Genomic DNA, 23,889 nt, shown 5'->3' with positions numbered 1-23,889 from the left:
GGCCATCTTGAACTTAAATTGACCCGTGATGAGTACCCTCGACCAAATTGAAGTAACTTTCGAATACTTTTATAAACCTTTTTTTAATAATACAACTCATAAAATTGTTTTTATGTTACATAAATACAGCTTTTAATATTTTATATTTCTAATACACATTACAATTATATTATTAATTGCATTAAAATTAAATTAAAATAAAACATGTCTTTACTCTTAACATTTGCCCCCAATCTGCCGTTCTTTTTCCATAGGGTGCGCAACTTCTGCCGAATGTTGTGACTGTTGCGTGCTTACACAAAGCTGGATAAGAATTTGGTGTTCACACATTATACGAAACTTTGATTGGTTAAAACTTTTTGCCTCAGTAGGATTTTCAGTGATGATTGGTCAGTGCAGATGAGGAACTACTTCCAGCTGAAAACTGAGGTGTTGATTAAGAATCTCTGGGGCAAATAATTCGTGTATTTCACATGAAATTTGGTTCAAACTTGTAAACACCGTCCATAGATGGGCATATATAGTGACCACATAACTCAAGATGATGGGTGTACTGTGCTGTGTTAAGAAAAGAACAGTTTAAACAAATGACAAGTTGACTGTGAATGAGGGTGGTGCTACCCAAAAAGTCAAAACTTTTCAATTTGTTTGTTTTTTAAACTGTTTGTAATTAGAAATTTTGCTTACACAAAAAGTCTTTAAAGAATTTCAGCTTCTGTTTTAACAAGCACTGTTTTCCGACATCGATTAAAACTTTACGTTCAAAATTATGGAAGAGCTTTTCAATAATCAGAGATCTGAAGATGATGACTTTTACAAATTGCTCGGAGCTGATGAGCTTTCATCGGTAAGTTTTGATTGCAACAAAAAACCCTCACCTCACCAAGGCTAGCCCAATCCCATGCCATGCACACTCTCCCCTATAGTTATACAAAATAGCCTATATCCTAGCCCAGATTTGACTCTACGTTGCATGTTAACAAACAGTTATCCAACACTATCACCCAGTTAAGGCATGTGTTTTATAATTAAAAGGATAGTCCTTATTTATATTATGTGATTCACAGTTTTGTTAATATAAAAAAATTCTCAACATAATGGTTAATGATTGGTCGTTAGATTTAGAGTTGTAGACTGTAGTATTGTTCAGATGGCTAAAATGTTTCAGACACTTTTAATTTATCACCACTCTATATTCAGTTCTATGAATGCCTATTATTCTATTTGTAACGTGTTTGTCGAGGATAGGATCAACATCCCCACAAGGATATAGTCAATTGATTTTAGTTTAAACTTAGCCCACAACTTGCGACACTACCAAATGGGCAGTATCTTCCACCTGATGTTCCCATACAACAAAACTAGTAATATAAAACCATGGTGGGGATGTGTTTCCCAACTCTTGTACCAAAAGGCTCAGCCATTATGTCAGCATACAACTATTGTTGCTTTAAAGTTATAATTCAGGCATGATCCTTGTTCTAACTCATGATTTTTTTTTTTTTGCAGACAGAACAAATTAATGTAGAGTTTAAAGTCAGAGTGCTTGATGTGCACCCAGACAAGAATCCCGACGATCCTTCAGCAGCCGATAAGTTTGCCAAACTGCAGAGGGCTCGGGATATTCTGACAGATGAGAAAAAACGAAAAGAGTATGACTACTGGAGACGGAGTGGACTGGCGGTACCTTACACTTCTTGGATCGCGATGAAAGACTCAATGCACACGGTATGAGAAAGAGTGATATGGAAGGGGTAGGGGGGCCTTCCTCAAACCTTAGTTTCCAGTGGGCTTCGTCTCCAGCTTGGGTTTGTCTCTGACTTGAGCTCCGCGTGCTGCGTATGCAGTGGAAACACAGAATGAACCAGCCTCTGGAGCAGCATGTATTTTTAGCATGCGCCGGTTTGAATATCAGCAGGAGTGTCGGAGCCTGGAGCCAGAGCCAAAGCCAAGGTTTGAGAAAGGCCCCCGTTGAAGCCAGTGTTGAAGCTCATGATGTCCCAGTTCGTTACCCCATACAAACCATCTGGCTCCAAAGGCACTTCACAATGGCTACAAAAGCTGTGGCCGCAATGAGAATCTTGCGTGTTGTGGCCGAGTAGTCAGGTTCACTGGACTTGAGCCCTGGTGTTTCTGATCAGCGGAGTTTGGATTTGAGTTGAGGTCTTGACACTTGTAATCTTTTAAAAACAAGACGCTTTTAAACCATTGGTTTGTCCTTTGGATGGGATGTAAAGTCACATTTTCTGTGTGTTGTTATTAAAATTTATCAATTGATGCACGTAAAAGAACCCAGTACATTTGTCTTAAGAGAAGGGGTTTGCCCCGGTTTCTGCTTAGAGCAATGCAAAGGTCACAGGTTCTAATCCCACCTAAATGATTTGCTTGTCGATTATTTTCACAGAACTCGAGAAAATACCGAGTATACAGTGCTTAATACACATCAGAGTAAGGGTAAAAACAAATGATATTCTTTATCTCTGATGCAAAATAACATTTATTAAACCTTTATCTTTCTCTATTATTTTCTTTCATCCGTAAGCATCAATTTTATGATCATTTCAGTCAATGCATTGGGCAGTAAGAAAGAAGAAAGATCTAATGCTTGAGCATCAGCAAGAAGAGGCAGAGTCAGTAGATGGCAGAGCTGGAAAGAGTGAAACAGATGCATGCGCATACACTGTGACACCGCCCTCTAGCTATGGTAAGAGTTTATCTACGCTTTTACTGTTTAATTGAGGATTGTGTGACACAATAATTATTATTTATTTTTTTGGACCTACCCTACTACCTTTGGCTTAGACCGACCACTTTTACTTTGTAGTTTAATCAGGAATAAAACTGACGATCTTGGCCAGCTGGGTATTTTGTCTTCATTATTTTTGTTTGAAAAATATGTTGGTTGTGTGCATTGAGTCAATTCTGTCTTTCCACTTAAGTCTTGTGTATTGTTTGTCTTCAGAATATTCCAGACCTTCTGGTTGGACCAGTGAACCTGCAAACGACATCCTCCGAAAGTTTAGAAACTACCAACTGTAAGGACTGTCCCAGAATGTTGAGCCCAGAATTGACACTATACCTTTAACTGACAACTGACTAGTGAATGTTGGTGCTAAATACAAAATTTAGCCCAATTTGCTGAAGCTAAAAAAATTATTGCTTAGTAAAATCAGGTTACCAGCCTTTGTGAAATCCACCCCAGTATTATGTATATTTTGACAAATAATGAATTTCCAGGGGTGGATTTCACAAATTTACAACCATATCCATTTTAATTCCCACTTTCAACACCATGAAATACTTTTAATCTTACTTGCCTCAAGTAACATGCCTGGGGTGGATTTCACAAAGGTAGTCCTAACTTAGGACTAGTCCTAGGCAATGCTAAGAGATAGGACCAGTCCTAAGTTAGGATGGGTTACTGGTCCTAACTTAGGACCAGTCCTATCTCTTATCATTGCCTAGGACTAGTCTTAAAGGACTGGGGGCTTTCACGTGTGTTCTTATTAAATGATACCCCATTCGTCTCTGTGGACCCTAGTTCTCGCCTCGGACCAGAGGCGTCGACTTAGGATTTGGAGTATCTGAGTTATTATAAAGGTTGATCCCCTTTGAGGTTTTCCTCCCACATCTAAAACTGAAAAATGGTCATAGAGATCCTGTATGAACGTGTCTCAGAGAAATGGTATAAATTTGCACTCGTGTTTTTGTGCCTGATGTTCAAAGATCAACATTTATAATAACATTAAGTTGGATTTTGGAATATGCCAACAAGTAGGTGAAAACAATTGTTGAAAGTGATTCCTTGAATTTCCCTTTTTTTGCACTATTCGCACATAATTATATACACTTAAAAGACAAACAAAAAATGATAGTTATACCAAATGCAATGTCCTTTACTTGTTTGTTTTTATTTACAACCGAAACTTTACAACTTTCTAGTTGGAAATCGGAACCATGAATATTGCATGAAGTTTTCCAAGTAACTGTTGTAATAGCTTTGCATATACAATGTTCGTACAACCTTGTAAAGTTTTGATTTTAAAGGTAGGGTCATAGATTGGTTTTGTCAACATAATGCTGAGATACAATAACTCACTGTGGCAGTTTTAGCTTCATACAGTGTCTATTTGTTGAGAAACAGCAAAAAAACAGCCACATAATTTTTACAAGAATGTTAAATCCGCAGCATTCTTGGTGCGGCCAGAGATCAATTTTAGGCCTGTATGCATGCTTCGATTTTGGAAGGGCAAGGGCACAATGGCATTTTCTCTTTGGAAAAGGGCAACCTATGAGGAAATTGTGCATTTCTACTCGAGCATTTCAAGGGCACCAAGGCAATATGACCATGGTGCAATGGGGGCAATTACCTCCATTGTCTTCGTGAAGTACCAGGCCTGTGTCGTGTCTGAGAGGTTGCCTAGAATAAGGGGGACCCAAGCCTGTTTTCAGGAATATCAACATTCATCAAATCCCATCCCTATTGAATTAATATTTCAACTGCCTCTGTACATGTTAGAGTTGCTTTGTCTCAGGTTCTTGACTCGACCTCAAGGCACTGAACTCGTCCTCTCGCTTCGGCAGATACTTCTCAAATTCCAGGGCAACTCCGTCAAGAAGGAAAGCATTCAGCGTTATCTTTGTGATAAGTGGACCTGCAATGTGGTAAACCATAGGTTTTTATTGCCATTTATTTTAAAAATTAATGTATACCTTCCCTGAAACTTATAATAAAACTGGGAAAAGCAGTTGGATTTGGTTTTATCATCAAGGCAGGTTTATTCAAAACAATTTACACTACAAACATTCCTCCGCCCTCTCCCCTAGAATTGGAGGAGGGGGATGTTTATTACTGTAGCGCCACATGAGGTAGTGCCTACTGAGCTGTCCTTGCTTGAGCATGGACAAGGGAGGGGAGATGGTCACCAAGACCCTAACACATAATTAAGCAAGCAGAAACACTTTTGTTGAAATGTCGATTGCATTACAAATTATGTTCAGCTAAGAGAAAAAAAATTAATGCAGATTATGCTTACTGAATTCAGCTGGCTTGTGTTTACTGACATCTGTTATGATACACTGCATGTTCTCTTCAAGCTGCTCATTAGTCAGGCTCAGCTGTAAAGGGTCAGAAGTCATTACAGGTTATTCAACATTGGTATTGTGTTGTTTTGTTTAGTTCGGGTGTGTACGTGCGGTTTTGTTCCTTTATGTGTGTGATGGTGTGGTGTGTGTCTTGCCAAAGGTGTGTGTGGTTGCTGTTCGTTTTTATTCCCCTTTTTGCTTGTGAATTTTATATAATAATTGTAAATAATATTGTTGTTCTCTTAATGATGTCCTTTTAACTTTTTAAAAATATTGTATCATAGTTGCAATTCAGTTTTTATGCTGTGATGGCTATTGTCAATAAACCTTTTATCTATCTATCTATCTATCATATCATGGAAAACTTCCTGTTACTGCATGCCATGACATCCATATCATGTGAATGGAGAGCGAGTTAAGCTTGGGCGGTTCCAGAAATTTGGGGCTCGGTTCCGGTTCCAATTTGGAACCGGGTAGAACCGGGTAATCGAAGGAACCGCCCAAGCTTAGAGCGAGTGCTTGTAGGCTATAACTTGGCGGTCATGACGACACATACCCTTTATTAAACATGCTTCAAATAGATCACCAGAGCAGTTAATAAAATTTGTTATTTATTTTTTTAAACAAGTTCAGGACATCCTTTGGTAACAAATGATGAAGCATTTGAAGAAATTCGAAGTCTCCCACATTTCTAAAATTGCCCAAGGAAAACCCTGTAGGTTGAGAAGTTTAAAAGTCACAAAAAAAATGTCTACGTTTGGGTTTACCTTTCCGATTGAAACATTGACATGGGCCCATTTAATCTGGCATTTATATTCCTGTCCTTTCTTGTATCTGTGTATCATACTCCGAAGATCCAGCCCAACCGAACCTGGAAGAAAAAGTGTTAAAAAGGGAATAGTATCAAATAGATCCACAGAGCACTTTAAAATTTGTCATTAATTCCACGAGGTCAAAGCGAAGTGTTAAGCGAAGTGACATCAGGTACCAACCGCATCTCTGGCCAAAGCATTCAGGAATGGACACCAATCCTCAGAAATTTGAGAAAGGACTCATGTATGAATCCTTCTCAGATACAATTGTTTTTTTGTGTGAACATTTTTAATTTTTAATACTATATCACTTTCTCAAAATAGTCTAAATTATCAACAGCTGCAGTGCTTTTCACCAAGAATCTTTTTCTAGAAACTCCAATTTTTTAGAATCAAAATTCACCAATCTATGCTGCAAGGGTTTATAGGAATACAAATAACCCTCTCACCTCTTTTGGAGCTTGGGTACTTCTTCCTGAGCAATCTCTTCAGTGGGACCAGTTCCGGCATCATGTCAGGCGTCGACACACAGTAGTCATAGTTCTTGATCTTCCGGCTGAGGACCTTTGGAACGATGGTCTCATCACCAACAATGTCGGCCCCAGCATCGATAGCATTCTGCTCATCTGTGCCCTGTGAAATAAAATGTTCACTTCAAAATGAGAACTCTAAGAGAGTAAAATCAAATGCGATTTGAGTGTTGACGTCACGGACGGGCCGTTTTTCGCAGGAGTTGAGCACAGGACAGTTGATGCGAGTTATTTGTTGCGAATTTGTGACGTCAAAAATTGTATCACATTTGCAGGAAGTATGAACCGGTCTTTAGGAGTCAACTTAATACACCCCCATGTGAAAATCTTTGACTTTTTAATATCAAACTACACAAACTCGCTGAGATATTATTAATGATAGATAAACTATGCAAAACGACATCATTTGGTGAATTTATTAACACAGCACAGAGCCAACCATCCTACTGTCTGACCATTTATGTGTAAAATGTAAAAACTGTAGATGCACATATGGTCTTAGACTTACCCTTGCAAAGCAAAGAATTCTGTTGTCCGACTTGAAGGGGTGAGGAAGAAGTACTACACCTTGGAATGGCTCCACTTTTTTCTAGAGAGAAAGAGAAAGCTGAAAAGTTTACACATTTTTCTGTCAAATATTTCTGAATGGGACATTTTATTATTGTATTGACGTGCTAAACTCTGAGGCATATGAAAGGAAGATGAAGATAAGATTAGGAATAGACAGCAGATAATTTGGAAGTCCCACCTCCCACTCATTTTTTCTTTGTTCAACCAAAAACTATTATTACTATATCATTATTTTGTCTCCCTAACCTTTTTCTGTAGAGCCATGTCGAGATTCATAGAGATGGTTACCGTCCTGTCTTCATGTTTACTCTTTCGACGACAAAACATCCACTTGTCCTGTTTCCTTAATGTTTCCATAGCATCCTGAAATGTCTGTAACTGGGGTGGATAATGCATACGCATGTAGACGTCATCCACTGGTTTCCAGGCTAGATAGCCTTTGGGTTTCTCTTTAATGGTCAGCAGAGTCTCCTCTGGGGTTTGGTCAATGGTTGGGTCTTCCAGCTGGTGGGATACTTCAGTTGCGAAACTGTGTGAAAGAGAGAAGGTTAAAAAGATGTATAAATGCTGTCCAATCATCCTCATTAGCTTGAAGTTAAATCTGTCCCAAACCAATATGGCTCGGGCGGCCAGTGTTTAAATCCAGTTTCCTTGGCAATAAACGACTGAGAATATTTCTATTCCCCCTGGACAGGATGCCAGTCCATCGCAGGTTACTCCCCAGCTCTCGCATGGTACCAATATGCACTCCTGGGTGGAGAGAAGCAATTATGATAAAGGGCAGGTTAGAAGTGGTGTCTACTGTACTAGCCCGTAGCAATTTTTACTGTACTCCGTACTCGAGTTAAGGGTGAGCCCTGAAATATTAGAATGTCAAAGAATTTTGGGTGAATGTCTCAAGTTTTCAATTGAATTCAAAACATACAACAAATTAAGAAAAGTAACCTCCTCGCCTGTTTCAGAACAATTTGGAAAAACTAATTGGTACAAACATTTATTTCATATGCGACTCATTACCTGTCGTCATGGCTATAGAATTGTTGTAATACATAACCAAGCTGACCGACATATAAAAAAATACCCACCTTCTCTTATGCAAATGAAGCGAACCTGTAAATTTTTTGGAGATGTGAGTTGCAGTCAACGTTCTTTTCTCGTGATGTGGTCCCATCGCAGCTCCATGGTGAAGTCGGAATACAGTCGTCAACTGCTTGCAGTAAACTACTGCATCGAATTTGAAACAACTTTCATAAGTATATAGTAGTATTGTGTCGTTTTGAAATATAAAAAAGTGCTCAAATTATAATGACAATCAATAATTTGTAAACTTGACAAAATTTGATTTAATTAAGTAAACAAAGTTGTTTATCAACCAAAATTGAAAGTTGAACTTGAACATTCGATTTGAAGAGACATTTGAATGAATTATTAAATGTTTTTGTAAAAACAAGATTAAGATTAAGAACTTAAATAAATTTTAACAACGTAAACAAAAGATAAGATTTAGTATATTTAGAAGACACCGTCGGCTACAAAACTTTGTTTATTGATAATTCTGCAAATCAAATTTTGAAATTGAGAATGAAAGAAATCCAGCAGGCAGAGTGCGGTCAAGCTTTCACAAAGTGGTGGCGCCATACGGAAAGTTATCCGAGTATTCTCGCGACATTCGATGAAAGGATACAAATTGTCAGACTAAATCAGAAAGCTTACCTCGCGACTTTGTTGCTGCAAAAGAAGCAAGCACGGTGCTCATGGAGGCTGCCATCTTGGATTTTCGTCACAACACAAACCCGAACACTCACGGAAAATGCCGAAGCGCGAAAGTGCGGTGAACTTAACTGGGATGGGGTTTATGTAGGGGGTGGGGTGGGGATGGGTAGTGTTTCCTCTTCAATAATGGCACAAAACAGAGGAAATTACTTCAGTATGGAAAGTGAAAAGTGTTTAATGGGTCTGAATTAAAACGCAACCAATGGCAGAATTCGGTTTTTAGAAGACATTTGACAAACATTGGGCCTGGAGGAGGGCGGTGGGATGAGTTTTGTACTTTTATTGCTCCATTGTACTTTTGAGCTTTTAGAAAGCTCTAATTCTGCCTCCCATGATTTTACCATCTTACTCTCTGTCTTATTCAAACTCTCACATTTATAAGTTAAAGATAAATCACGTTGTCAAAATAATGTTTGTTTTTTTATGAAACGCATAATTTTATTTTCCTTGAATTCTACAATGGGAGACTTTTTTGATAATTATTGGCTGAAAGCTTGATAACTTTATAATGGAACGGTCCATGGATTACCCAATCAAGAAGTGCGCATGCGTTACTTCGCTTCGCTTATTGCCTGCCATTTTGGATTTTCTGTTAGAATTGCCGTAGAAAATACGTGCCGAATAAATGCATTTTTAGACGGTTAATCACTTTTAACATCAAAGTGTACTCAATGAAGGTAACGTATAGTGTTTGGTATTTCATTTTCTTGTTTTGAAATATCGCTGTGTGCGTTTACACAGGGTGAAATTTGAGTTTATTCCGAAGCGAATAAATTACTACCGACTGTTCGCTTGCTTTTACTGTTTTCATTCATTGGCTGCTTGTTCCCATTGTTCCGTGCAGTGTGTACGTACGCGATACGGAATTCGTGTGTGAGAAACTGCACAGCTGTATGTATTTTGTGTTGTCGTTGATTGAATACTTCTTCCAACACATTGGCAAAAACAATTTTGTTGTCATTTGCATTGGGTTTATAGATATGATAATTCTATATTTGTGTTGAGATCATCGACTCATTGAATTTGAATTGAATGACATTATTTTGATATTAATAATAGTTACAAAGTTTATTTTGTCTTTTTTTAGTCATTTGATTTTAACAATGTTCTACAACAATACCATGCTTTTAATTAAATTAAATTAATAACAAACTGATGAGCTGAGTCCTGCTCCTGGCCCGAGTCTGCTGATGGACCGTCGGTCACTTCATACCCAAGTCACTTTGTACCAGAGTCACGTCATACTCGAATTGGTTACGGTTATTGAAACATTGAAGAAAGTGAAACCTTTTTTTTTTTTTTTTTTTTTTTTTTTACATTTTAAACCAAAGTTAGGGATTCTTTTTTTTAATCGGAAATTATTCCCTTTATTATGAGAGTTTTTAAAACAGCAAACGTAGTAATTTACGGAGGAAACGCTTGTCTTTTATGTTGTGACATGTGTAAAATGAGTTACACAGCTCGATAGTCTGAAGTTTCGATGGTCTGAAGGTTTGTTAGTCCGAAGGTTCGTTTGTCCGAAGGTTCAATAGTCCGAAGGTTCGATAGTCCGAATTGACAATAAGTTAGGTCCCTTACCCTAACTATGGGGACTACCGAACCTTCGGACCAGTGAACCTTCGGATCAATGAACCTTCAGATCAATGAACCTTCGGACTAGTGAACCTTCGGACTATCGCATCAAATGTTCGGATTAAAGAACCCTATTTCATTTTTGGACTAATGAACCCCCTGTTATGGGAAATTTGTGCGTTCGGACTATCGAACCTTTGGATTAACGGACCTTCAGACTATCGGTTTTTAAACCCACTTTTGAACTATCTTCCCTACAGAAAAAACCTCCAGGATGCCTAAGGATCGTTATGAACAAAACAACCACAACAACCATCGGCGGCAGTACCGCATCATGTCCCCCGACGACATCGTCTCCGGCAAAAAGCCCCACTGGGAGCAGTTGGAGATCGTAGGGACAATCCGCAATCTCAGCCCCCAGCTATGGAGTCTTCAATTCCTGACGGCGCTCTACCTGAACGACAACAACCTGACCAGGGTACCGCCGGAGATCTGCAAGCTGACCTCCCTGATGCACTTGGATTTATCGGCTAATAAACTACGCAGCCTTCCCGTGGAACTTGGGGATCTGGTGACGCTCAGGTAAAGTTTGAACAAGGCTATTTTACTCTTACTTTCACTGCCAACAAAAGTTTTGACAAAATAGAAAGACCTCCAACATAGGGGCTAGGTAGCTCAGTTGGTAGAGCGCTGGCACATCAATCCGGAGGTCACATCAATCCGGAGGTCACAAGTTCAAGTCCTACTCTAGTAAATTTTTCTTTTTTAAACTCCAAATTATTATTAGTATTTTTACAGTTGTCTCGAAATCTACTTACAATAGTTTTCTTCTGCATAGTGTACAAAATTTAAAAATTTACGATTTTATTAGTATTATAATTTTTTTCTTAGGGGGAGGGTTTCAATTTTTCACAAAAAGGGAATCTTGGCAGTGTTTTTAGCGAACTATTGCTAAAAGCTACCTGATAAATAGGCAGTTTCCAAGATGATCCACAGTCTTTAGGGGTTTAGCGTGAAAGGATTTATACCCTGTAGGCCTCCTATTAATAGTTCTTAAAAGGTTGTTTTTCAATGCAAACTGCATGTGCTTGATGTTCTTTAGGATGTTGTAATGAATTGAATAATGTGGTTTGAATCTCCCCCGGGGGTCACTATTTGATTGGGTTTACAGTCCCTACATGATTGCTCGTATCGCCCCTTGCTGAAACTGAAACTTCTTTCCTTATAAATCTTCTCTCCATTGGGTTGTGATTAATTTCCCTTTGCTAGGAGCAAGTCATTTGCCAACCAGAAATGAAATGAAATATTGATGCATTATGTGCATCTGTCCACAATCAGTGTACATTATAGTACACGTATACTAGACTTGTGATGCAAAAGTTAATTTAATCATGGTATGGTTTAATCGAACGCTTTCAGCTAAACTACTCATGCGGAAGAACCATAACAGCATGTAACCTTGTACATGTTCACACTCCTAGTTTGTAGACAATGACTGCATACGTGTCCAAATATTGATACATTATGGGTGTCTTTATTGGATTACAATAACAAAGGCACTCCCTTGTACACAAAGCAATACAATAGGTGTGTCTTTTACAGGCAATCTACATGTTTTTTTAGGCTGAAATGGACTAGGTTTTATAAACTGTTAATATACATTGTACAGTATAACAAGAACCTTCGTACAAAGGTTGGGGGGGGGGTCCTTGAATCTGCCAGATTTGTTTACTGTATTCAGATTATAGCCTTTACTGGATGGTTTAACTTTGGGGGCTTAAACCCGATCCGGTCTCATTTTTTATGCATTCAGACGCACAAAAGTTAAACCCGAACCGGTCTAAGTTGAGTTAGACCAACTTTAGTACGGCGTGTGAATGACCTCTATGTGCTATAAATTGCTCTATTCCACCAAGGAGATTTGACAAATTTCTGAATCCATCATTTGGCTTCAGTATCAGAGAGGAAGTTAATTTTTAAATGACAAAAACAAGTTATGCACTTAGCGAGGTCGGTCTTATCAAGGAGGTAGAATGTCTTGTAAACCACTGAGACTTGCCTCCCATTGAGCCGATTATAATGCTAGATTTGAAATACTATCTAATTATTTTTTATTTGAACTGTTCTAAATTTGAACGTGCGCTAATGAAGAAAATTAAATGCATTTTTATAAAATGGAGTAAGAATCCTTCTATACACATTATTCATAATTGAAAGATATTTCACGAGTGAAAGTCAACATTTGAACAAAAACACAAGACTGTTGGATTTGTCCAGTCATGAATATGTACTAGCCTGATGTTAAATTCACTGGCATTGAACTTGCAGTTTAGTGTTAATTTTGAGCCCCAATTATGTTAAGTACATGTATCATTCAGACACTCGTACACAATACATGGAATGAATGCATGCTGATGTAAGTATTGCAATTACACAGCCTATAAGCTGGAAATGCCAACTGGTCACATGGATTTATTGTATTGACATCTGCTAAAATAACAACAACAACAAAACAGAAAACAATCAAGAGGTGTTTGTGCACATGTTTGCTGAACACCTTAATATATTATTTTGTCTTATGCAGACCTGTGTATTTTTATGAAAAAGTACACATTTGGTGTAAAGTATTCAAATTCATTGTTTATGTGCACGATAAAATCAGATCAGAAAAATGTATGCAGAGAAACAAAACCTCATCGCAAGGTGGTCTTGATTAAAATGTAACATGTTTCTGAAAACTTCTCCAAGGTTTGTGTCTCTTTACCGTAATCTGGGCCCAATTTCATAGAGCTGCTAAGCACAAAAATTTGCTTAGCATGAAATTTCTTCCTTGATAAAAACAGGATTACCAACCGAATTTCCTTTTGTTACATATTGCTTGTTACTGGTATTCAGCTGCTGTTTGCTTATCCTGAAAATCACGTGGAAATTTGGTTAGTAATCCTGTTGTTATCAAGGAAGAAATTTTATGCTTAGCAAATTTTTGTGCTTAGCAGCTCTATGAAATTGAGCCATGGTTATGTTTTTTGGCAGAGAGTCATAGGGCAGAAAGTTTTATTAGAATCGGACTAATTTTATACAAGCAGTGGCTCACTGGCTAAATGCCAGTTAAATCACGAGAAGATCAGTCAAAATTCACCCCACAGTGGCATGGTCCAGCTGGCTACATGTGTTGAAAAACAACACTACAGGCCTGATACTTCACGGAGGCAACGGAGGCGATTGCCTCCGTTGCCCCTTGACATTGCCTTGGTGCCCTTGAAATGCTCCAGTAGAAATTTACAATTTCCTCATAGGGTGCCCTTTGCTTAAGAGAAACAGCCTTGGTGCCCTTGCCTTTTCAAAAACGAAGCATACAGGCCTGACACTACCATCATTTGAAATATGGATTTGTGAAAAAGCTGATGGCAGGGAGTGCTGTATCCTGCTGGCCAGTCACTAGTAATGTTAGGTACAAACGTTGACAATCGGACATTGTTTCATGAAATTGTACAGAGTGCGGTTATATGATGTAGAATAGAGTGCATACATGTACATGCATGTGGAATGTCTATTGGGAGTTTGGATTAATCAAGTTTAAAAGTAAATGAACGCATTAAATACACATTGGAACGGTCACTTTACCTCGTTTTTTGTTTTACCTCTCTGCAGGGAACTGTTGTTGAACAACAACTATTTGCGTAATCTCCCGTTTGAGCTTGGTCGATTATTCCAACTGCAAGTGCTTGGGTTGAAGGGTAATCCGCTAAACACAGACATGCTGGGTCTGTATAATGAACACAATGGTGTACCTAGGCTACTCTCGTACATGCTGGACAACATCAGTCGTAAGTTCATTCTTTTTTTCACCTCTCACCTCATAAGTTCATTCTTTTTTTAACCTCTAACCTCGTAAGTCCATTCTTTTTTTCACCTCTCACCTCGTAAGTTCATTCTTTTTTTCACCTCTCACCTCGTAAGTTCATTCTTTTTTTCACCTCTCACCAAGTCCTGCTGAAATTTGTCTGTACAGTGAACAGGGCCCAATTTCATGGCTCTGCTTACTGCAGAATTCTGTGCTCACAGCCTACTATAGAATTATGCGCTTTGCCGGGCGCGGTAAGCACAGAATTTCTTGAATGTCAAAAGTGAATGACAGAATTGATGTAAACTTGATGTGTTTATTGTGGATTTATGATATGTTTATTATTATTATTTTTTTAGGGAGGGGTTTGTACATGAAATTTTTGCTTCACATTCACTTTTGTTAACGCTCCCTTTAACAGCTCCATCAACGTTGCCACCAACGAGACCATGGATACACATAAAGGACCCCGACAGGTCAAGGTTAGCTGGTAAGTCACCCTCAACAATCATTTATGATTTTTTATAACTTATTCATTCCCCTTTTAATTTGGTTTAAGCATGGTTTAAGAAACTCTTACATTTGTGCGGTAAAACCATGTGTGTGTCTACTTGCCAGGTAGATTATGTTCTTTTGAGAATTTGACCCAATTTAGATAATGCTATAACTATCAGGGCCCAATTTCATGAAGTCTGTAAGCAAAGAATAGTATTGCTTAGCAGGATCAGGTTACCAGCCCAAATTACTTTAAGTTTGTATTGTTTTGGCTGGTGCCCGACCCAACTCAATATTTTAAATTTATCACTGATTAACAGCTTTATGAAATTGGTATTGTGCAGCTCAAATTTTACACTTCCACATTTTTCTTAAAAATGTGTAATTTGTGTGCAGTTGTAAGACTCTGACATACTGTTCATTAAATTCTGAGTTGTTTTCCCTTTTTTAAAATTAATTACTGTTGAGTGAAATCTCAGCTGAGGTTATCGGTGTCTCATTTCATATTGCCCTCCATTATTAAATTGCCATAGTGGTCAGTGTCATGTTACATCGCTTCAATTTATTTAATTCCCGCAAACTAGTTTTGCGTGTCGAAAGAACAATCTACTCGGATTCCATACTCATAATAAAGGTTAGAGATATTCATACATTTACAAACATTTATTTTGCAAGAGCTTTATTTTTTTTAGTATGCTTTAGGAATATGAAATACAAAAGTAAAGTCAGGTCAGATACCATTAATTTATTTTCTAGCAGGTCTGGACTTAATCAAGTTTTTTTCTGATTTTAGGGACAAACGACACTTAAACTTTTGGTAAAACAGTAGGAGGGTTGACCTTGTGCTTTGTTAGTTGCAATCTCCACATGGTATCATATTTTAGGCTGGCATAGTTTACCTATCAATCCTTCAATACCATAGTGGATGCCATTGAAAGGTCAGACAGTAGAAGAGTTGGAGAAGGTACAAAATGTTTGGAGGACCTGCAACTTTGGTTGATGTTTACTTCCATTTGTTTATTGTTTTCCCTCATTTCATTACGCAGCAATATTTTCAGTAATGAGCTACAACGTTCTCTGCGAGAAATATGCCACCAAACAGCTTTACGGCTACTGTCCGACGTGGGCGCTCGCTTGGGAGTACCGGAGGAAAGGGATCATGGACGAGATACTGCACGCAAACGCAGACATCATCTGCTTGCAGGAGGTGGAGACAGACCAGTTCTTCACATTCTTCTACCCAACTTTAAAACAGCACGGGTACGAGGGGGTGTTCAGCCCCAAGTCGAGGGCCAAGACGATGTCGGAACATGAGAGGAAGTACGTGGACGGCTGTGCCATCTTCTTCAGAGTGAATAAGTGAGTAAAGATAACGTTCCCCTTTGGATTGTTACTATAAAGCAACATCGGAAATATGTTTCGTTTTAACGTTGACCACCCAAAAAATCTATTGTTTGACAAATGGACAAGAAGACAAAGTACCCAGCTGACCAAGCTGGCAAGATTGTCATCATTTCTGACTTAGATACAAAGTTGTTTGTTTAAGCCAGGAAAGGCCACTGAAAACAACTGATGTTGCAGACCTTTGACCTAGAATATCTGGTTCGTTTTGAGGCATTTCTTTGTTCTGCAGTGTATTATGTAGATTATATTATGAAGCCATTCAATATATCCAAATCAAATTTTGGGGTGGATCGGTGGATCAATTTTAAAAAAAAATTAAAAATTGTCAACATTCACTCTTCTGAATGGCCCCAAGCCTTTAATAATGAGGTTGAGTCTTGACTCACCTCGGACACACTTTTAAGGTTGCTCACAAACAATCTCCCAAATTCAGGTTTGCTTTGGTGAAGGAACACCTTGTGGAGTTCAACCAACTTGCCCTTGCCAACGCTGACGGCAATGAAGACATGCTCAACAGAGTCATGCCCAAGGACAACATTGGGCTGGCGGTGTTACTGGAGACGAGACCAGGATGCTACGAGGGCACAGGTGAGAAATAATGCCCAATGGGGCATTATCAGGAACAAGTAGTAATGCCCCATGGGGCAATTACAAAGAAAAAGTAATAATGCCCCATGGGGCAAATATAAACAACTACATGTAGTAATAATGGCCACAAGGTAAATATCAAGAATAAATAATAATGCCCAATGGGGCAAATATAAAGAAAAAGTACAACTTAAAAAAAAACGGGAGAGGCTGATTGCTCTTCATAAAGGTAGGATTTGCTAACAATATTTTTGGTAAAATTTCACAATATATGTCGGTTTTGTGGGCTGGAAGTAGCTTTGGAAAACTTTGGCCATGCGGCAGATACGCAGGTATGTGCGGCGCAATGACCTACAAACAGGATAGTGCACCTAACATTCAAAACCAAATGGATAATATTAAATGGTCAAACTGTGAGAGGACTAATAATGTAAGTATACAAATCTTACCTTCCGCAGTACCTGTACCAGACAACACTCGGCAGCTGATGCTAGTGGCCAATGTTCACATCCACTGGGATCCAGAGTACAGTGACGTCAAGCTGATCCAGACCATCATGTTCATGAACGAGCTGAAGAAGATCGTCGACGAGGAGTCCATCAGTTTTAGACCCGGTGGTGGCAGCGGAGTCTCGCGCACCCCAGAGAACACGCCCATTCCTCTCGTACTGTGTGGAGATCTGAATTCATTACCAGACTCAGGTGAGTGAGGAGGGGTGGTGGTGGTGAGGAGGGTTGGGGGTAAGTAGACCCCTCCCCTGAGCGCTCAGAGACCTTCTTTTGGAGGTGTTAGCCTTTTACTCCCTTTATGTTTGGTTTACATGGATTAACTATTTTCCCTCTCGTCTCTGTGCTTATTATTTTGCTTATCTATGTGATATTTTGTATATGTTATGTGTTGAGAAGAGTAGTATGAAATAAATGTTGAATTGAATTGAATTGAATCTCATCCCTGCACGACATGGATGATGTATTCATGTGGATGAGAAGGTTGCTTGGCTCATGCTTCAGTTGACAAATACTTTTTGATTCTGGGCTGTAGGCGTGATCGAGTACCTGGAGCATGGCAAGGTCTCCGTCCACCACGAGGACTTCAAGGACATCCACTACAAGGTCCTGCGCAACTTCTCCAGCAATACGGAGCAGAACGGACATATTACTCACTCCTTCTCGCTGCAGGGGGCTTACCACAACCAGGCGGTACAGTACACCAACTACACCTATGACTTCAAGGGGGTGATCGATTACATCTTCACTTCGAGGAATTTCATGTCGACGCTGGGAGTGTTGGGTCCCGTGGAGCAAGATTGGTTAGATCAGGTATGCTAGGGTTTTAATTTTTTCATTTAGAGAAAAAAAGGATGGTGCTTGATTTCAAGTCACATACTTATTGTCTGCATCCGGGTTATTTTAGGCAAGAGATACAATACTTTGACACTTTGACATCTCAAGTAAACGCCATTTCAGGAGAAAAAGAAATCGGCTCAAAGACATTAGATTGATAGTAAGTGCGAATCACTTTTAATTGCTAAGCAAAGTGTGGTGTCACGATACAAATCACAACGGCAATATTGAAAACTCATCTCAAGATGAATCGGAAGTCCTTGGTGCACCTTGATGACGATGTACTCCTTTGAAGATTCTCGGCAGCTACAAACTAACTTCTTATTTATTTGTTTCTCACTCTCCAAATCCACAGTCGAAAATTGTCGGTTGCCCGCACACCAGCGTCCCTTCTGATCACTTCTCCTTACTGACTGAGTTTGAGATGCCTTACACTACCCCAGGTACCACCAACAGCACCAACGCCAACACCAACAGCAGCAGCGGGGGAGGCGGAGGGGGAGGAAACTACTTGATCAGACGGTAGTAGTGAGTTTTTCTCTCTCCAACCAAGGGCACTGTGAATAATACTTTTTTTGTCGTCGGGCCATTTTCAGAAGGCTGGACAAACCCCGCCCTCCCCCCAAACTTTTTAGGTGTATTATCCAATTTGTACTTGTACAGGCTGTAAAAATAAGAATATTTTAAGAAATGTGGCTGGGGGGGGTCGATTAAAAAAACAACAACTGATGTTTGTAATAGTTAACTTTATTTAAAATCGTCATGTCTTCTCTTCCTGAGTGTTAAGTAGTTCATTCAGTGGTCTTTTTAGAAACATGCATTTGTTAAGTCCTTGTGTCGGTTTTGAAAAGCAATGTTTTTTTGGAGTGGTGGTGATTTGAGACTTTTGGCAGAGTTATGGGATTCAAAATATTTCAGAAATTCTGAATCTGGGAAATATTCACCAAAATAACTTGTACTGTGGACTCACAGGCATTCATGCTTTGGTCGTGGAAGATTGTCATCAAATAGCACGTAGTTTCTAGTTTTTTTTTACATATGTTTGTTTTGATTTTCGGAATTTTCGTGGTCTCTGAATTTAAAGATAAGCGGCGGGAAACTAACGATATTATGTGTGCTCTGTGTGATGTGTTTTACAACCTGTTTATCGTTTTAGGTACGTGTTTAGTGGATCAGTACTTTGTGTGGGTTTTTGGTCTGGTTGGAATGATCGAGTCTCAAATTTTGCATTCTTTTCGTTTTCAACGAACTTTTCATTGTTTAGTTGATTGTGCCTTGCTACACAAGTGGTCGTTATTTTGCTTACATGGTTTCATTCTTTGTAGAAACAGTTTTTTTTTAAGTTGTCAATATATTTTTTATGCAAATTCGTGATTTACACCATTCTGGCAAGTAGTTTTTTTCCATCCTCTTGTTTGTTGGCGTAATTATCTTGTACAAATAATTGTGTTTACTTAGTTGATGGAAACACCACAGCTGTTTGAATCCTGCAAATGTTTTTGAGTTGGACAAATCTGATTTACTGGAGCTGGATAAAAAAACTGTTAGCCAAAGCTACTTTTTGTTGTTAAGCAGCTCTATGAAACTGAGCCCAGATGTTGTAAAACCAATTTTGAATTAAACATCATCTTGTTCAAAGGTCAACGTCAAATGTCATAGACAAAGGTCATAGTCAAAGGTCATAGTCAAAGGTCATAGTCAAAGGTCATAGCCTTGTGAAGGTTAGTGAACAAATAGTGAGGCAGAAAATCTAATTTTTGCATTTTCAAGATTCTTTTTTAAAGAAACTTTGCAGCAACCACAAAAGTGAAAAGCTTTTATGATTTTTCTTTTTTTTATAATACAACTAACGAGTGGGATGTTTCTGTTATAATTGTTGGTCTTATGCTACCACTGTTGAATAATTATTAGAATGGATATAATATTGTACATGTATGATGGTCGAATTGTGTACAGAAATTGGTTTATTATGTACCAAGGAAATTCAAAATAATGACACAAGCTTTTTGTAACACATTATACAAAATGTAAAATATGTTTTCCAACCGTTTCAGACAAAAATTAATTAGAAGGGAAAAACTAACAAAAAAAGGGGGATTTGTAAGCGATTGCCTTTTTGTGAGCTTGGGTTTCTTTTATTTCTCTCTCCCCAAAGAAAATCTTTTGGGGGACCCTTTTTTGTTTTGAGATTTGTGAAGTCACCATTAAGGGATCAACATTTTGCAGGGTTTTGACTTGCTCTTATATTTCTTCTCGAAATAGCAATGGCAAAAATGTCCTCTCACTTTTAAAAAGTGCTTCTTGATTAAATTATGAATGTTGATAGGAGCACCAATTTTGGCACTCAATGTGGTTTTCTATGTAATAGATTTTTTGGGCAACAGCCACAATTAACTGAATGTGTAATAATTTGAATAATTGTCCAGTGACGTTAAATCATTCATTTTCCTGTTTTTTTTTCTTTGTTTTTTTTTACCTGTAGTTTAAACTGTGTATAGAATGTATGTTTTCCCTCCCCTTCTTTGGCTGACTGATGCTTTCTATCTGTCATAAATTTGGGGATAACTTTGTAGTTGGCTTGAATTTTAAAATTTTGTTTGGCAACTGTCAAGTGTGCAAGTTCATCTTCACTTTGGAAGGGGCACTTCCATTGGACAAAAGTTTGACATTGGAAAGTCTATGGGAATTTTTTTGAAGGGGCACCAAGGCCAAGATCGAGGCAATAGAGGCCATGACCTCTGTGGCCACCATGTCATTCCAGGTCAGTGACCTATTGTTCTCAGAATGAGCAGTGATTGTTTTATATTAAAGCAATTCCAAATGCCCCTTCATTTTTTATCATAATGACGGTATTAATAAGCAAAAGCAAAACCTTTTTTTTTTTCCCCAGTATTTTGTCTTGAATGTTCGTTCATGGGACCAAAATTTGTAACATGGTGTGACAAAATCACTGGAAAGTGGCTGACTCTAATCAGCAATGGTATCAAGATCATGGCCCCTGACACACAGTCTAATTTATAGGGGTTAAAACTAGGTAATAAGAACAGGAACACTTGTAAGAGGGTTGGGGTTGTGCAAAAGTGTTCCATTCTGTGAACGCAATCGTTTTGTTTGATGGTCATTGATGCTTAGCCATGTTTTGTCACACAGTTATGTGTTATACTACTTACTAAAATCGAAATGTCGTTGTTGTTATTTTGACCTGTGTTTATATAGTTTGACCTTTTGTTGACCCTGTGTTGACCTTGTGTCTGACCTACAGTGATCTGAGAAACATGTTCAAATCAGACTTTCAGAGTTGGTCAAGTTTACAGGATTTATTTGAAGGGGAATTGGAGAGAAAGTAACAGCTGGGTGCAATACATTTAAAATGCAAACTTTTTCTGTTTCGCAAAAAGCCAGAAGTGAACTCGGTATTTTATTCAAATTATTGAAGGAAATATTGGTCAGAAAAAAAATATGTTGGACGAAACAAAACAGTTAGAAATTCAAATTGACGCACCTCAAAATACCAAGATAAAATGAAACGGCCAATTTTGTGTGAATATTAAATTGAATCTAAATTTAAAATAAATTAAAAACTTTATTCAAATGCAATTTCAAAACTCAATGAAGTGAACCATAAAGTGTGTTTTTGTGAATATTTTTTTCCCCCCAAAACTGGTTAGGTTAAGTTCAACGCTAAAATACAAACATTGAAAATGAATCATGGCTTATTCAGTTTTGTCTTGCCGATGTGTACGGGCATCTTTTTAAAGCAAACCTTTTTTATTTATAAACTAGTGTCCTTTTGATTTAGTTTTGTAGGTGTGTGTAGCTTGTTATAAATCCCCCCTCAAGGGATGAGTGGATAGTTCTTATTACAGTATTATAATGTAAAATTAGGGTTGTTCCATTTGATTATAGGTGGGATCAGTAATTACTAAACTCTTTTTGTACAAACTAGCTTGTGTAATCCCACCTTCCTTTTTGTAGCATCAAATGGAACACTCCCAATTTTTCATTGTAGCAAATTTAGGAATTTTTTAAAAATATCTTTGTCACAATTGTGAAGCAAAATATAATTAATATTTTAATACGTTTTGCACTTGATTTGCTAAAAATTACATTTTTTGTTTCCTTTTTTTGTACAAAAAACTGCTTTGTTTATCTGTCGGGGAAAAATGAACTTTAAAGTGATATTAAGTAATTGTGGAAATTTTATGAAACACTGCCAACGCCTTTTGAATTTCAGAACAAATACCCATGCTGTTCTGGTAATTCAGACCTCAGATTCTGTCAAATGCTTTAGAAGAATCCTTTCACTTGTAAATATGTGTCATATCTTCACAAAGTTTTATGTTAAAACTGACAGAGAGAGGCAGGTATTTTAGTGCCCCTCCTCCCACTTCCCCCTCCCAGATCGTTCTTTGTTCCTCTCCAGTAGTTAAGTTTCAAACAATACTACTCCCAAGTTTCATTTGTTTGTTTTTTTCCTAGGTGAACAGTGCCTAGAATTCTAGTGCCTAGAATTGCACAAATGATTTGAACGGTCAGGAAAATGTTAACACTTTTTTTTATAATTGTCTTAGTTTTGGTACGTTCACCTCCATCTCCTTAACAACACTGAGCAATGCAAAGATAACCAACTACTGGGAATTCATTTAAATTAGTTTAAAGTATTAAGGAGGTTTTAACAGAGTTGAGGAGTGTGTCTCATTTTTCATTGGGGGGTAAACAAATATTTTTCTTGTCATTATATAGAAGAATATTTTTCTTGTGAATATATAATAGATGCTCATGTAGTAGTCCCAAGCTACTGAATGAAAACTAATACTTATCACACTTTTGACTTGTGCAATGTTGGGAAATGACCAAATGTGTACTGACCATAGGCAACTTTATGTCAGCTTATTTTCCTCTCTTGATTTCATGTGTCACTTACATTCCCAGTATGGAATTTGTCCCCTTAAACTTGTAAATACGTTCTTAAAAAAACAACATTTTTTTTGGTTAAATGTCAGAGAAAGATACTTTAGGTCGCCAGAAGTCAAAGTAAAGTATTTGAGACTGATAAATATTAGTCAAAATATCTGCCCCTCTCTCTTGATGTTTTGCCTTGTCAACCCCTTGCGGCAAAATGGTATGGGCCGAGGCTGTGCCTGCCTTTGTCATTTCGCCCCAGGCTGTTGACGAGACGGATAATGGATTTCTCTTATAAGATGACAGAATTTGAAAGGAAAAACAAAAACTAAAACAAGCTGACCTGTTTATCGGTTGGCTGTACATAAAGATAAAAAGATGATTTTGATAAAAAATATCGATGTCAACTTGCGGAGGATTACTCTGCCTTTAAATCAAAGAGGAATATGGTGCAATTTTTTTAAATGTAAAGAAAACTGTAAATTCATGGGTAAAGAAAAGACACATTTCATGTCAAATCCGACGTGCAAAAGTCAAGATTTCTTTTTGATAGGGAATGTATTTCCTTTAAAAAAACAATTTTGCCTGAATGATCTGTGGTGACATTTTTCTAACATCTAATTTGTTGCCGGGTGTCTACTTAAGATGAATTTTAATTTATTTGTTTATTTATTATTATTTTTTTTTTTTTTAAATAAGGTAACAGGTGTTTGGATTGTTAACACCTTCATAAAACAGCATGGGTTAAACTTTCTTTGTTTTGTTTTGATGTCAGAAGGCGATGGTATCTTTTTGTTTTAAAACTTGGGGCTAAATCTCAGGAGTGGACACAATAAATGTTACAAAAAGAAAATAAATGGCATGGTGTATTTCTATTACTTTTGTTTTCCAACGAGTTGACCAACCACAGGCATGGATTCTTCTTTTTTGAAAGGGCACCAAAGCATTTACTCCTTGATGAAGGGCATCCT

The 23,889-nt window shown here is 37.9% G+C and overlaps 3 protein-coding genes across 4 annotated transcripts; 2 read left to right on the top strand and 1 right to left on the bottom strand.

Moving 5' to 3' along the window:
* The first annotated feature begins 275 nt into the window (after positions 1-275).
* On the top strand, positions 276-3,405 carry LOC117303767 (dnaJ homolog subfamily C member 12-like). Its single transcript, XM_033788115.1, has 4 exons — positions 276-847; positions 1,510-1,728; positions 2,566-2,704; positions 2,963-3,405. Exons 1-4 carry the CDS (start codon positions 770-772, stop codon positions 3,037-3,039), a joined length of 513 nt encoding a protein of 170 aa, XP_033644006.1. The 5' UTR covers positions 276-769; the 3' UTR covers positions 3,040-3,405.
* Positions 3,406-3,892: 487 nt separating this feature from the next.
* On the bottom strand, positions 3,893-8,796 carry LOC117303766 (39S ribosomal protein L1, mitochondrial-like). Of its 2 annotated transcripts, none has more exons than XM_033788114.1 (8): positions 8,711-8,796; positions 8,083-8,218; positions 7,244-7,526; positions 6,936-7,016; positions 6,347-6,530; positions 5,853-5,956; positions 5,037-5,118; positions 3,893-4,655 (listed from the first exon to the last, which is right to left on the bottom strand). In XM_033788114.1, the coding sequence occupies exons 1-8, from the start codon at positions 8,763-8,765 to the stop codon at positions 4,516-4,518; spliced, it is 1,065 nt and encodes a 354-aa protein (XP_033644005.1). In that variant the 5' UTR covers positions 8,766-8,796; the 3' UTR covers positions 3,893-4,515. The 2 variants fall into 2 exon arrangements, with proteins under 2 accessions (XP_033644005.1, XP_033644004.1); XM_033788113.1 differs by having other exon boundaries at positions 8,083-8,221; positions 8,711-8,784.
* A 554-nt stretch (positions 8,797-9,350) lies between these two features.
* LOC117303688 (CCR4-NOT transcription complex subunit 6-like) lies at positions 9,351-23,775 on the top strand. The gene is made up of 9 exons (XM_033787956.1): positions 9,351-9,447; positions 10,603-10,924; positions 13,994-14,169; positions 14,608-14,676; positions 15,728-16,040; positions 16,519-16,673; positions 17,132-17,374; positions 17,715-17,992; positions 18,372-23,775. Exons 2-9 carry the CDS (start codon positions 10,617-10,619, stop codon positions 18,540-18,542), a joined length of 1,713 nt encoding a protein of 570 aa, XP_033643847.1. The 5' UTR covers positions 9,351-9,447; positions 10,603-10,616; the 3' UTR covers positions 18,543-23,775.
* The last annotated feature ends 114 nt before the right edge of the window (positions 23,776-23,889 follow it).

This window comes from Asterias rubens, chromosome 20, assembly GCF_902459465.1.
Source record: "Asterias rubens chromosome 20, eAstRub1.3, whole genome shotgun sequence".
Classification (NCBI taxonomy): domain Eukaryota; kingdom Metazoa; phylum Echinodermata; class Asteroidea; order Forcipulatida; family Asteriidae; genus Asterias; species Asterias rubens.
The sequence above is the reverse complement of the archived record's forward strand: the minus strand, read 5'-3'. Positions and strand labels throughout refer to the sequence as shown.